Here is a 13,907-nt window from a genome sequence, read left to right as displayed (position 1 = left end):
CGAAAGACATGGCGCTTCGCCGCTGCCGGCTTGGCTTACAATCGACAACAGGCTGCATAACTGATTGTGGCTCAATCCAACCCCTGCTAATTAACGGCGACGTTAATCGGTTTTACTGGCCCGGCTTCCGTCTTCAGGCGACGACTTATCCAACAGGGTTTGGGTATTATTGCTTGCTTCACACAAAGCTTTGTTTTGTATCACAATGCTCGTCGTCATGCTACGCTGGCGTTGTTTGCTCCCGCAAGGATTTGATCAATCACTCATTCCTCGAATAAGCTTTCACAACAGGCTCTTAGCTGAAAAGACTGGCCTCAAAAGTCGAAACAAATCAATAAAACAGAGGGCTCTCTTGGTTTGGCCCTCTCTCTATGTAAATGCCGTATCTACTTCTCTTACACCCCTGATAGCCCTAAGCACGGTGGCTCGCATAACATCATCTGTGGATCTGGCCAAGAGCTATGGTTTCCTATCAACGAACGGTTTTCATGGCGCTCCCGAATTTGACAGGACTTGTGGCGGTTAATCGGCGCTAGGTTGGAGGGAAACGTTGTGGTACTTGTCTCCATGCTCTCGCTTAGCCCTCTGATGTGTGTATTGACGTCAAGAAGCCGTAGGCTATGCGATGAGAACGTTGTTAAAATGGATACAGTCAAGTGCAAGGACGTGAGACAAATGTGTTGGAGCGAACCTGTAGATCCGACGAAGCCGGAGATTCATTTATCTACGAGTTCGATTCCTGATACGCCATTCGTCAAGGAAGTGTCCGAGCTGACTTCAGGTGTCAACCAGTCAGGAGCCACGAAGCGTCTTTTTTGGGAAGACGGGTATCGCCACCTCTCAGCTCCTTGTTGAACACGAAAGGAGAATTCCACGCTGTGGGAAGCTGGAACATTGTCTTGGCTCTTGAACCGTGTAGGTGGTCGGCCTAGCAACTTTTGCTTTAACATGGCTACCCTATGACGGGCTATTTGCTCTATTCACAACCGACGATCTGCATGTGGGTTGCAGTTTGCATATTTTGGCTTCCAAAATACTACATAGTTAGAGATATCTCAAAGAGTAATGGTTGTAGCCCCTAATTAGAGAGTACTAACCTCTTGCCAATGTTAGAAACGGTGCTACATGTTCGTGACCTACCTAGGTACGAAAAGGAACATGTTCGGGTTCGGGTCACGCTCAGCTCCGTGACCGCCTTCCCGATTGGACCTACTACCAATGAGGGCATACTGCCAAATCAATGACGGATGCAGAATCGTGCAAATCATCATTGGAAGAATTGATACCAATTCAGATTCAACTCCAATTTCTTCTTGTGCATTCCACGACTTCAAACTCTGTACTCTTGTTCTTCCCCCTTTTTATAATGGCTGCCAAACAACCATCTTCAAGATGGTGGTTCTGGACCAAGGTCCTGATGGGGTAAGTCTTTGCCATTATCAGAGTCTGTTAAAGACCAAGCTCATATATTGCAGTGGCGCTGTTGTCGCAGTCGGCGGACCAGCCTTTACAATGTGGTTAACTCCTACTGAGGAAGAGCTTCGATCGAGATACAACCCCGAATTGCGGAAGAAGAGTTTGGAGAACCGTGAGGAGCGACAACAAGAGTTTGACGACTTTGTGACTCGACTGAAGGAATACTCCAAGTCGGATAAACCAAGTGTGTTTGTCTCGTCTTCGAAATATCAATTGCTAACCTGAGCTAGTCTGGATTGTTGTGAAAGAGGAAGAGGAGCGAAAGCGCAAGGCCGCCGCCGCTGCCGCGAAAGCGTCTCAGAAGGATGCAGATACTCGACGAGAAGAGATGAGGAGAGAGGCAGGCCTTGACGCAAAATAGAGCCGTTGATGGGAACCTAAACTGAATGCCTTTTATGCTTGTAAGATCATATGGTGTGATGAAGGACGGCTCATGTATAACAGCTGAATCACATAGGAAACTTGGTACCTAGTTGCAGGGGTGAGTAAATTCTTTGGAGTTCTTGGAATCAACATTCAACTGCTTTCATTCGAAAACCAAGATGAGATCATCTTTCATTGCCTAAACTGCCCTGGCACGACCATCGATATCTCCAATCGAGTGGTTATCCGAATCATCAATTTTCTTGAAACAATTGAGGAACGACTAAATGAATGTGATCACACCGAGTAGGTAGTAGTAACTTTACCCGACAGAGCCCTTGTTTAGGTGCCATTGAACAGTACATGCGGTCGTCACAGACAATCCATTCCAGGAACTACCTACATAGAGCATCTCAAGAGCTCGACACCAAATGTCATGGCTTCTATGTGTGGACGATCTTCTTGGGTTACCCCACGAGCCTGGCTGGAGGCGGCTACAACGTCACGGGCGATGAATGTGGTGCCAGGCCAGTGAAGGGCGGAGCACCACCAGAGCCCCTCCTCTCCCTCGGCGAAATGGTAGTTCCACAGGCGAAAACTCTTGACACGCACAAAATCTACTTTGACTTATCACCACCGATTCGAAGCCGACGGCGACAAACAGCTAATTACCCAAGCCTAACTTACTGGTACGTTGCTGAACCCACGCATGCACGAATTTCCGAGCAACATTTCTTCCAACAATCGATTTATCCCGTCCGAAACCGCCCCGACTGACGAATTTTGTCCCAGTTTCGATCGAGTCCCCCGATCCCCCGCAATCGAATTTCGCCCATCATGTCGTCCGCCGAAGTCCAAGAACGCCTCAAGAAGCTCGGCCTGAGCGCCCGAACTGGTACGTGACTTTTGCGCACTTTCACAATCAAATTCGAGATGAGAGCAGTAAACTGATCTGTCATTTAGGGTACGTTTACGCATTACGATGCTTTTAGGTCGTCACCATTAGTTGTCGCTGCTAACGGAACGACTCAGTGGAAAGGGTACCCCCCGACGAAAGGTCAAGCGTGCGCCCGCCCGCTCCGGCGCTGACGACAAGAAGCTTCAGCTCGCCCTTAAGAAGCTGAACACTCAGCCCATCCAGGCCATCGAGGAGGTCAACATGTTCAAGCAGGACGGAAACGTCATTCACTTCGCTGCTCCCAAGGGTTAGTCATCCTATTCTGGCATGGTTCGTGGGGTTTGGTATATATTGACATTCTCTTTCCACTCCAACAGTTCACGCTGCTGTTCCTTCCAACACCTTTGCCATCTATGGTAACGGTGAGGACAAGGAGCTCACCGAGCTTGTCCCCGGTATCCTTAACCAGCTCGGCCCCGACTCCCTTGCTTCTCTGCGCAAGCTCGCCGAGAGCTACCAGAACCTCCAGAAGGAGAAGGGTGAGGACGATGACGAGATCCCCGACTTGGTCGAGGGCGAGAACTTCGAGAACGAGCCCAAGGTCGAGTAAAGTTCCTCTACACGGTCAAGGGCGAAGGGGTAGTGAAATCGTAGGTCTGTTCGGCCAAGATGCTGGCTAGTTTCTCCTACGAGGCGGGTTTTATGTTTCCCCCTGGTATTGGGCAGTCGTAACAGTCACTCCCCCGCTCTCTATGTTGAGTAGCAGAGGAGTAGGTATGGGTACGCAAAAGGTCACAGCTTGGGAATGTCATGGTGGAATGGCGACCTTATGCTGGCTGAGGTTGATTGATCTGTACGAACAAACAAAATACGACTTACATCGGGAGAAATACCAATCTCTAATGATGTCAATGATTGCTACGTTTTTCTAGTTGGAAATCTGACCCTCCGTCATTTCTGATCCACCCTGACAGTGCCATCTCACGGGCCTCGTCCTTAACTTGCCGTCGGTGAGCCATCAACTGTCCTTGTTTCAAGTGGCGATACGTCTCACCACCAGGACAAATTGCTGTGGAAGAGGAAGCGCCACCTATTCTACTAGCAAGATCGTTTGCTGCCTTCCACATACAACGCTTGGAAACTTGACTTGCTCCGTCTGTCTTGAAAGCCTTCCGGCCTTGAATAACTCCCCCAATGATGTTCTCTTCGAAACCCGATCGTGACCATGTTGCTGCTAGGTTGCTCGCCGAAATCTTGTCAGCTCTCGTCTGTACAGACCATTTCGAAAACTCGAATTCCAGGCCGGTCGTCGCAACTGAGAACTCCCTGAATGAATAGCCTCCTAGCCACTTTTTACCAGCCATGAGGTTCATCCTGCCTTCTGCTGAAAAGGCACGTCGACATGCAAGATCAGAGTATTGGGATCTTGGCAAGATGATGCTACTAATGTATGCGTTGGTAGGATCGATGAATATTGATGTGATGGCTGAGAGAAGTGAAGCGCATTGTTTCAACGCAAGTTTGTCAGAGCAAGACTTGGATAGTGTTGGAGGCGCATCTCCTCGAGCAGGTTTTCGTCGAACAATTCCAGTCCTAGAGAAGCAAGCCCTTCCTAGTAAAGAGATTTGTGCATCACCTCCAGGCTTTGCATCTGCAGGAGTTGGGGTTTCCCATGCTGAATCATCTTCCTGGGAAGCCATTGTGAGCTCCATACTAGCATCACCGCCTGCTTGTTCAGTAAAGGTAGTGTTTTCGTTTGAAATTACTTACATGGTGCTTCTGAGCAATACATGTGCAGCTTGACGCCATCTTTGATTTCGAATAACTGCAAAGGGGTGCCATTAAGATTTGAAGTGCTCATCTTCCTCTGAATGATACTCGACTCGTCATCTTTCTCGAGGATATTCTCGCATTCATCAAGCAAGAAACGGTTAAAGGTTCGCATAGCCAGGACCTCCGCATGCCAGTCATGGATGCCCACGCCATTGGATTGTGATATTTTTGACGCCGGTAGGCATTTCATGCCAGTTCTACGATGAAAAGTTTTAGGATACGCAGACAAGGAAACGGGAATCGAATGCGCTTACGCCAGGGCTAGACATGTTAGAATGCCATCTTTCTCAGCAACGATGCCACTCAGCGGAACCCATTCATGAACGCCATTGTCACGAACAGCAGGTTTTCGCTTCGAAGGTAATTTGTAGAATTGTTGCAATACTGCTTGTGCCACCAGATCCGCCTGGGACGTCATCTAGCCATATCCAGTCTATCCAAAAGGCTGATACAAAAACCACGGGCCAAGACTGAAGACTTAAGACTTTTTATCGTGTCTCAGTATAATGCTGGTGTAAGTCGCGAGGCTCATTATAGGGAACCTAAGGTGCCTACATAAGTGACCAATGATTCTCCGGTCCCGTCAGGGTGGGTGCGCACCTGCACGTGATGGCTTTTCGCCACCAACCAAACTAACCCTAGATTAGTCAGTTTGCACACAATTCGAGAAATTGACTGCAGTCACGACCCTCAACTTTCGATTTGCCATTGCCAATCCACGGTCAACTACACAACACCTTGTCGCCTTCAACGCACAACCAGCGGCAAGATGCGAACCTACGAGGACACCTTCTCCGGCGCGAGAATCTACCCTGGCAAGGTACGCTCTTTTAGCCGTTATCCCCATCCGTCTCGTTGATGCGATCCGGTCGATTATCGAAATGCGAAACTCCCTGGTCGCTGGAGGGGGATGATGGCGATGACGGATCGCAGGACGAGCACTCGGTGTGATTTAAATCAGGACATCAAAAGGCTAACGGGTATCGCTTCACAGGGTAAGCTCTACGTCCGTGGCGACAGCAAGATCTTCCGATTCCAGAACGGCAAGTCGGAGTCTCTCTTCCTGCAAAGGAAGAACCCCCGCCGTATCGCATGGACCGTCCTCTACCGCCGACAGCACCGCAAGGGTATCTCTGAGGTATGAATCTACCAAACTTGAGCAGCATTCACAGCAGCAATCACTGCTGGTGTGTTGTCGATTGTCACTATTCAACGGAGCTGACATATTCTACAGGAGGTTGCCAAGAAGCGAACCCGCCGCACCGTGAAGTCCCAGCGAGGCATCGTTGGTGCTTCTCTCGACGTGATCAAGGAGAAGCGCAACATCCGACCCGAGGCCCGTTCCGCTGCCCGAGCCCAGGCCATCAAGGAGAGCAAGGAGAAGAAGCAGGCCGACGCTGCTGCCAAGAAGTCCGAGAAGGCTAAGCTCGCTGCCCAGGCCTCCAAGGGCCAGGCTGTCCGACAAGTCAGCAAGCAGGGTGCCAAGGGCTCTGCCCCCAAGGTTCAGGCCAAGACCCGTTAAGTTAGGAATGGACTTTGAGGGAGGATGAAAATGGGAGAGTGGAGTCCGTGGTTCTTGTGTCTTTGTCCGGCCGGTTCTTCTACAATCTCGGGTGCATGGATTGCCAATAGGGTGCATTGATAGCTGAGCAATGCAAAATGGTCAAACAAAAACCGCATCTTTTTTGTGCCGTGATGAACACGGGCTGTCCAATCGTATGGTGGCTAGGTAAATAAGTCATGGCGTCGATCAGGGTACTAGCAACATGTTTTGGTAGATTTAACGACAAAATGCCTTATGATACGAGAACAGGCTTCGCAAAGAAAAAGAAAGAAAAAAACGTTTCAGACCAAGGTCATTTTCGGATGCTTCGAAGTGAACGCGCGTCGATCTATCATCATCCTTCATGTTTCATGTCTATATTCTATTCCTTTGGTGGATTGCAATGCAACTTCAATTACAGCTGGGCCAGTACACCCAGGGCACCGGACTTCTCGATGCTCCCAGGCTCCTCATCCCTTGCAGCGTACACGACCTTGCCTTGGTCGACAATAATCGCAAAGCGTCCAGTTCGCTCACCGATATTCCAGCCGATGGTTTGGGAGAACTTAGCATCCTTGTCGGACATGAAGAGCTGGTCAAGTTAATATTGTGATGCTGGCTTGTTGAATTAAAGAGAAACTCACGATCTTGTCGTCGGTAATACCGTTGGCCTTGGCCCAGCCGCTCATGACAAAGGGGTCATTGACAGCAATGACAATGACCTGATCAACGCCCTTGGCCTTGATCTTGTCGACGTGTTCCAAGTAGGAAGGAATGTGAGAGCCGGAGCAAGTAGGTGTGAAAGCACCTGGGATAGAGACAAGAACGACCTTCTTGTTCTTGAATTCTGTATTGAGCGACGTCAGCATGCTCGAATTCTAGACGAGACATGAATGTGAGATCACATACCTTGGCTGGCGTTGAAAGGGACAGGTGTACCACAAGTAGTGAACTCAGAGGTTTCAGGCGAGGGGGGGATGTAGCTGAACCAGACACCCTCCGGGAAGCTATCACCGGCCTTAAGCTCAGACATTTTGGCTTTAGCTAAGAAGTTTTTGTGTGTGTAAGTGTAAGTTGGGCAAGAGCAGAAGAAGACGTGTATCGAAGTATGAGGAAGAGAGACTGAATCACGCCCAATTTCGAGGGAATCTGTAGAAGTTATATCGTCCTTGCCTTCCGCATGTAGACAGTGCCGCTCTTTCCCTTAGGCAGCCTACGACTCGCTAGGTACCCCGCCGCTTCTCAGTCTTTCGGAGGTCAATCGGAGAATCAAACGGCATTGGCGTGAAGAGGGTCCTGATGAGGTCAGTGAAGACCTGTGGGGATCCTCGGAAAGCGGTCGGCGCGTTCGACACGGCCACGGTGGAACCGCTATCGGCCACTCAAGCCGCAATGGTATTGAGATACGCAGCACCTTGATGATAGAGACCAGTTTTTTCCTAGGGTCCATTTGGAATCATGTTAGAAAAAAAGTCGGTGCTCTATTAATAAGATGAGATCCTCATCACATGTTTAGTTCTCTAACTATGACGCATCCTCCAGATGTCCACTTTCACGATGATGTCCAAATGAGGCTCGGCGCCAGCTTCGGCAAGCGAGATGCCAGTCGGCGCAACATTTGTCATCCAATTCAGAATCTGATAAGATTATTAACCTCAGGGAACACGATGATTTACAGGAAGTTCAGGTGGTTGCATATTATGATTCCAAACGGTCACACAGCAGTGATGAGTTTAAACGATACTATGATTACTGATGACAACCAGACTAACAAGTCAATGCGTGTGCTTCCCTTTGTGTTGCGGAACAGTTGCTTTTGTGTCACAAATAAAGTCACCCAACTGTCAAACCATGAGAGTCCCCGGTGTGGTTAAGGTTCATATCCGTGGATGTATACCTGTGTCATTAAAGTATAGCTATGTGCGAGATCGTCAAACTCGTAGCCACGACATCAGTTGACTTCTTTGATGGCGAAATCGCCAGTCTTGTCTGGTGTGAGCCATGTATAGAGTTTTCTAAGAATATTCAATGAATCACTATGTATAATTTACTCAACTACATCAAGCATCTCAGCCCATACAAGTCAATGGGGAGGCGCAGAGCCACACGTAGCATAATATCTGGGAATGGGAGCAATTAACTTCCAGTCAAACTGTTATATCAAGCCAGTATCACATGAGTACTGCTGTTTTTGCTGATGGAAAAGGGTCATTGAATTGGCAGCAGCCGCTGGACCATTTCCAGAACAGAACCACGACAGTCGATGAATTGAACCACCCTGAAATATATCAAGACGCAGATTCTTGACTCCTTCGTCGACAAACTGCTAATTGGACATTGTTATTAAGTTCAATACTCAAAACATTCCGAACGGCTGCCATAACGGTTGTAAGCGGGCTTGTAAACCTATCTCAGGTGTTGGTTTTACCTATCACCCTGGGCCTGAGCACTTGTTTTTGTTACCTTTTATCCTCTGAGTCAAATGGGTAACTTATGAAAGTAATCAATCCCATTCTACTTTGCTTTCCTCCTCCTGTGGTTACGTAGAATATTGCCGGATCGCATGGTGAGCTTGAGGGATAATGCGTTGACTGGCATAAACTACTGAATAATATGTGCAATAGTGACGGAATATCTGCTCTGAGTTGCATCAGTCATGGAAATCTGCCATTGTTAGATCACTTGCTTTTGCCATTCATAGATGCCCAATGAATGAAAAGTATACCCTGTCTGCTGGTCAATTGCCAGCCAACGACATGGTAAGATGCTTGCCAGGTTTCAACATTGATTGGCACACGGACCGAAGCATCCCGGAGCGGGGGAACCAACAACGTCGATATTTGAATTCATCCTGCTAGAAACAAGCCCTGAATATCATCAAACACCAACCAAATGTCTAGAGAAAGTTTAGAGAAGCCAATTGCCGGCTCAGGTATATATATCTTTCCCAAGTACCTTACGAAGTGGTACTGACGACCAATGTTCAGAGAACGGCGAATCATGGACGGTCGAGAAAGCCTTGAGTCACAATGACCTAGTTAATATATCAGATTCCCCTATCTCCTTTTTCCATCTTCTTGGCGCCCTCAAGACAACAAAGCGCGAAGGCTGGAAGAGACACGGAATCAAGTAGGTTGCACGCTATTTCTGAGTATCGTTTACCGATGGGCTCACAAGTTAACAGTCCCGAGTCGGTTGCAGATCATTCTTATCGAATGGGCATGGTAGCAATGTTTGCACCCCAGGAACTTGACCAAGCCAAGTGCATGAAGATGTGCCTTGTTCACGACATTGCGGAATCTGTCGTGGGCGATATTACCCCTTTCAGTGGCGTCTCCAGGACTGAAAAGGGTAGAAGAGAGGCCTCAACCATCGCGTACATTTCTAATCGATGGTCTGGACCATACACTGCCGAGATTGAAAAGCTTTGGCATGAATTCGAAGCTGGTGAAACTCCGGAGGCTCAGTTTGCCCAGGACATTGACAAAATCGAGCTCCTTTTACAAGCAGTGGAGTACGAAAGGGAGAGTAAGAAAGAAAAAGATCTGGGCGAGTTCATGGGAGTTGCCCGGAAGTTACGAACTGAAGCTGGAAAGGCATGGGCAAATGAAATACTGGGGGATAGGGAGAGGTTTTGGCAGGGTCGACAACACTTGAGGGGAGAACATGCCCAGCAGGGAGGGCTATCTGAAGAGATGACAAAGGCCCATGATGCATACTATGGATAGCTCGGAAATCAGTTCCATGATTTTTACATTTATCAGTTGTTGAATTTTCTTTCGTTGATAAATTTTAGTGGCTGGGATACGGATGCTGATGAAAGCATCCTGACTTGTTCACGTACTCCACAAGAAATAGGAGCAAATTGTATCCGGCACAACCTTTGAATCCCAGTCATTTGAGACTCCATTGTTACGGAAGTGTTTTCCAACGATGTTAGCTTAGGGCGAAACACGCATACCGTATAATTTAAACAACACACGTCGAATGGTTCAGCTGGAGCTGCAAACAGCTTCTTTCCGGTGTGAATATAGCACCGAACAGGGTTGTATCGTACAAGGTACGACAAATGCCACCCGAGCAATGTGAGACTGACTAGGCAGTCTGTACCGCATATGATTCTTCTTCAAGAATAGAGTCATGAGTGAGAAAAGCAATTGCATGACCTATCACTTCCAGGACAATGGCTGGCAAGGTCACGGTATCAATAAATCCATGCACGCACCTCAATGCGAGCCAGCCACAGTTGGCCCAAAGCACCCTCCATTATATCAACACTCTGTTTCCTGTACGTCATTATTACAGCAAGGGATGAATTCACAGTAGTCAATTAGGAAGATTAGCTTGTTGCAAACTTGACATCTTCAAACGAGGCGTGATTTTGAAAAACGGGATTGATGGACTCGAGTTTCGATTGAGCAAAAAGGCCGGAGTCTTCAACAAGAAGTATGCCTCATTACATTCCAAGACATTATCCTCGCATGCATTGAATAATCAATTGCTGCTGTCTCGGAGAAACGCTCGTTTAGGTTATGTTTGCCCAGATTACCGAAGACTCGGCGACAAGGTCCAGGGGCAGGGGCAGGGGACGGGACACTACACAGGTATCTGTCCGTCATTTAGCAGCGATCTTCCACTGGGGAATTGACTTGTCAAATTTCGTCGCGCGTCTCGTAAGTGGGCCACTAAAGCTATCCAATTCCGTTGGCTTTGGCTAGCTCAGGACTAGCCCTTGACCTTGTTCAAGCTGTTCCTGCTCAGATGTGCTTCACCAAAGCAAAAATCAGCCCTCGATGTCGATGTCAATGGCATGGACCGTTTTCACGGGTTGCCCGACGATCGTGAATCTAGCGCCAGCCGCAAGCAAGAGACTTCAGCTACACATTCCTCACTTCAGTGACCAGAGAGGCGGCAAGGATACCTGCCGCTCACTCTATGCCCTTTGTGGCGGACAAAGGCATGGTTACCTAAATTACCTTACCTGAGAAGGATACAAGCCGAGAACAATCCGCTTCTTCTCCCAGCAATCTGGGCGGGCTCAGGCCCAGTATTTGTGCGAAGCCACACCTAACCTAGGTGTAACTTCAGACCGTCGACCATGTCGTTTTGGTTCTGATCCTCCGCCGCCAGCAAGATCTTCTGGATCATGGATCAAGTCCAGACGCCCACTAAGATCTACTAACCGAAAATCAAGTGCCAGGCTCATCCTTGCTTCGGAAGTTCATCCGATCTACTTACACGACTACCTACCAAGAAGAGAACTTCAGCTGGATGAGCCTTTTTAATTAGCTGTTTATGCGACTCTTGCGATCATGCCTACAATGTAGGTGGGCGACCACGTTTCAGCCAAACATGTTGGTGTGATGGTGAATCGATAAGTTGAAGGTCAGTGCGAAAGGTGGGCGAGCTGAACAAGCCAAAGACGTTGTGCAACCCATTCAGCCGCCTACGATCTTCCCTGATTCCCAGCGGTTGTGGTGCTTACCGTCCGTGTTCCTGGGGAGGCCACGAAATCGCAGGCCATGGCCATCCCATAAAAGGATTAAGTTTATGGGCGCATAGTTCGTTGCCGACGGCTTTCTAGGATCGCCCAGCTATGCTTCCTCTTACAGGATGCTCTGGGCTGCTCTTACTGGCAGGCGAACTTCGACGTTGATACGGCTTGTCTACAAATCTAACGTATTTGGGTATCGTGGTGCCCCGATTTCCTGGCAACCCCCTGGACGATTTGTCACTTGTGTTTGCTTCTTAGTCCGCCACAGGCTATCCATGACGACCAAGAGGCTTCTTCTACACTGGGATGTCATTCTCGCTCATGAAGTTATTTAAACCACACACTATCCCCTCACTTTTGGTTGACCTGTGCGACTTATAGGCCATTTGCAGTCGTCAAGTCCTTTTTTCCCCTTCTCATCAATCATTGAATCTCACACTAGTTCTCATATTATCTCATTCAGCATGGGTCTTCTTTCGCTCTCTTACACGCGCCCAAAGTATGTAAGCCATCAACCATTCCGCAACACTTCGAGCAGCGACTCGCTGTCCGACGCGGAAAAATCCGATGCTACGGATAATTCCAGCTCCTCTCGTTCCTCCACTGGAATACCAGACTCGCTGTCTTTTGACAGGATCATTGGTGGTGGCACATGCCCGGTTAGTAAAGAGCACTTTTCTTGAATTCACCATTCATCAGCCTACTAACTGGACATTAAGCCTATGACTGTCCGTGATTTCATGACCTACCTTATCTACGTGGAGCATGCTGCCGAGAATCTCCAGTTCTATCTCTGGTTCCAGGACTATGAAAAGCGCTTTAATGCGAATCCAACAACAGATGTCAAGCTCGCTCCCGAGTGGACTAGGGCCATGCAGGACGAAGCTGTTATCAAGATTAGAAAGGAACAATCAGATAAGATGCGAAAAGAGCCTGAGGCAGCGGCCATCTTTAAAGGTAGCGACTTTGAGAAGAAGGCCGGCAGCCAGGACCGGAACATGAGCGCTGTTGACCCCTTCGCAACACCCCCTCAAAGCAGCAAAGGGGACGATTCCTCGATTTATACAGCCTCTTGCACAATGAAGTCACTCAATGCAATGAGTCATCAGAGCCAAGCATCTGACGCCTTCAAGATGGCTGGAGCGCAACAGCCTTGTAAGTCAATTATCCCGCTCCTGGAACGACTTCTGAATCGCTGACCCCTTACCAGTCACGATCCAGCCATTTCGAGAAGAGATCAACAGAGTGATCTCAACATATATAATGGAAGGTGCACCTCGGCAACTGAACCTATCCTCCTCTGAACAGAAGGCGGTCATTGTAGCGCTCTCCAAGACAACTCACCCTAGCGCTTTTCGAAGCGTCTTCAAGACTGTTGATTCAAGCCTTCGGCACCAAGCTCATCCCAACTTCATCCGATGGTCTATCTGCAATGGAAACCCTGCCCGCGTGTTCTTCGCTCGATCGCTGGGCGTTGGACTGATTGCCGCAGGCATCGTTGTTGGGCTCATTCTCACGCTGAGCAACGCTGGCCGAGGATACCGGGCATTGGCAGCCATAGCCCTTGTTCTTGGCATAAGCACACTTGTTGCGGCCTATAAGGGCATGTGTGTTGTTCTGCATGGGATGCATCACCGCCATGTCAGGCCGTGGGAACTGTTTGTGGACAGCGAGAACATGGAAGATGCGCAGAAGCAGAGTTTTGACTCGTTCGGATCTCAAAACAGCTACGAGGATGAACCCTGGGTCGTCAAGTACGAAAAGCGCAATGTTGTCCGCAAAGTGTTCGACCGCGAGGTCTGGATTCAGGAGCCAGCACTGCGACAGATTCAAGACACCATCTTTGTCCAGGCAATACTCGCTTCAGTTCTCCTGGGCGGCATCGTCACAGCTATCTTTGTTGCTGTTCCCGGAGGCCATTTCTTTTGATCGCCCAGAGAGCTTCGTTCTGTTCCTGCCGTGACAAAAGGGCTACACTGCCCCATGGCAATATTTTAACAGCCTCCTTTAAATTTCTTGTATTGGCCTTTGCTATGATCTCAGCTGCGGATACCCTACTTGTTTGTGGATGTGGGCGTTTGAGGGGAGTGTCTAGGAGATTCTCGGGTACATTTTGCTGCGGGCAATTTTGTCTAAAACAGTATCGACATTGCTTATAATTGACACCATAGTTGATAAGAGATGAAAAACGACCGCTCTTGAAGACTGTATCCTTGAATGCCGCTCCGTTCCGTTTATTAAAGCCGACGGCAATTCAGGTAGCCAAGCTCGGCATCAAGTCATGACCCCTCCATAGCCGG

At 48.7% G+C, this 13,907-nt stretch overlaps 7 protein-coding genes across 9 annotated transcripts; 5 read left to right on the top strand and 2 right to left on the bottom strand.

Annotated features, from left to right (window-relative positions):
* The first annotated feature begins 20 nt into the window (after positions 1 to 20).
* FOIG_02123 (uncharacterized protein) lies at positions 21 to 2,305 on the top strand. Of its 2 annotated transcripts, XM_031199259.1 has the most exons (3): positions 21 to 1,422; positions 1,476 to 1,660; positions 1,707 to 2,305. In XM_031199259.1, exons 1-3 carry the CDS (start codon positions 1,241 to 1,243, stop codon positions 1,835 to 1,837), a joined length of 498 nt encoding a protein of 165 aa, XP_031071296.1. In that variant the 5' UTR covers positions 21 to 1,240; the 3' UTR covers positions 1,838 to 2,305. The 2 variants fall into 2 exon arrangements, with proteins under 2 accessions (XP_031071296.1, XP_031071297.1); XM_031199260.1 differs by lacking the exon at positions 1,707 to 2,305 and having other exon boundaries at positions 1,476 to 1,706.
* Positions 2,306 to 2,676: 371 nt separating this feature from the next.
* On the top strand, positions 2,677 to 3,347 carry FOIG_02122 (nascent polypeptide-associated complex subunit beta; the record flags this gene model as incomplete). The annotated part of the gene is made up of 3 exons (XM_031199258.1): positions 2,677 to 2,738; positions 2,872 to 3,044; positions 3,115 to 3,347. 3 exons carry the CDS (start codon positions 2,677 to 2,679, stop codon positions 3,345 to 3,347), a joined length of 468 nt encoding a protein of 155 aa, XP_031071295.1.
* Positions 3,072 to 5,089, bottom strand: FOIG_02121 (uncharacterized protein). Its single transcript, XM_031199257.1, has 3 exons — positions 4,825 to 5,089; positions 4,508 to 4,767; positions 3,072 to 4,463 (listed from the first exon to the last, which is right to left on the bottom strand). The coding sequence occupies exons 1-3, from the start codon at positions 4,986 to 4,988 to the stop codon at positions 3,646 to 3,648; spliced, it is 1,242 nt and encodes a 413-aa protein (XP_031071294.1). The 5' UTR covers positions 4,989 to 5,089; the 3' UTR covers positions 3,072 to 3,645.
* Positions 5,090 to 5,206: 117 nt separating this feature from the next.
* Positions 5,207 to 7,258, top strand: FOIG_02120 (60S ribosomal protein L24). The gene is made up of 3 exons (XM_031199256.1): positions 5,207 to 5,390; positions 5,565 to 5,708; positions 5,805 to 7,258. The coding sequence occupies exons 1-3, from the start codon at positions 5,340 to 5,342 to the stop codon at positions 6,090 to 6,092; spliced, it is 483 nt and encodes a 160-aa protein (XP_031071293.1). The 5' UTR covers positions 5,207 to 5,339; the 3' UTR covers positions 6,093 to 7,258.
* FOIG_02119 (oxidoreductase) lies at positions 5,803 to 7,431 on the bottom strand. Its single transcript, XM_031199255.1, has 3 exons — positions 7,023 to 7,431; positions 6,758 to 6,960; positions 5,803 to 6,705 (listed from the first exon to the last, which is right to left on the bottom strand). Exons 1-3 carry the CDS (start codon positions 7,144 to 7,146, stop codon positions 6,529 to 6,531), a joined length of 504 nt encoding a protein of 167 aa, XP_031071292.1. The 5' UTR covers positions 7,147 to 7,431; the 3' UTR covers positions 5,803 to 6,528.
* Positions 7,432 to 8,865: 1,434 nt separating this feature from the next.
* FOIG_02118 (uncharacterized protein) lies at positions 8,866 to 10,158 on the top strand. 2 transcript variants are annotated; one of them, XM_031199253.1, is made up of 3 exons: positions 8,866 to 9,045; positions 9,101 to 9,242; positions 9,298 to 10,158. In XM_031199253.1, exons 1-3 carry the CDS (start codon positions 9,006 to 9,008, stop codon positions 9,839 to 9,841), a joined length of 726 nt encoding a protein of 241 aa, XP_031071290.1. In that variant the 5' UTR covers positions 8,866 to 9,005; the 3' UTR covers positions 9,842 to 10,158. The 2 variants fall into 2 exon arrangements, with proteins under 2 accessions (XP_031071290.1, XP_031071291.1); XM_031199254.1 differs by having other exon boundaries at positions 9,101 to 10,158.
* Positions 10,159 to 11,427: 1,269 nt separating this feature from the next.
* On the top strand, positions 11,428 to 13,852 carry FOIG_02117 (uncharacterized protein). Its single transcript, XM_031199252.1, has 3 exons — positions 11,428 to 12,266; positions 12,327 to 12,762; positions 12,818 to 13,852. The coding sequence occupies exons 1-3, from the start codon at positions 12,072 to 12,074 to the stop codon at positions 13,534 to 13,536; spliced, it is 1,350 nt and encodes a 449-aa protein (XP_031071289.1). The 5' UTR covers positions 11,428 to 12,071; the 3' UTR covers positions 13,537 to 13,852.
* The last annotated feature ends 55 nt before the right edge of the window (positions 13,853 to 13,907 follow it).

Source organism: Fusarium odoratissimum (assembly GCF_000260195.1).
Source record: "Fusarium odoratissimum NRRL 54006 unplaced genomic scaffold supercont1.2, whole genome shotgun sequence".
Lineage (NCBI taxonomy): Eukaryota > Fungi > Ascomycota > Sordariomycetes > Hypocreales > Nectriaceae > Fusarium > Fusarium odoratissimum.
Note: the sequence above shows the minus strand (reverse complement) of the source record. Positions and strands in the feature narration are given on the sequence as shown.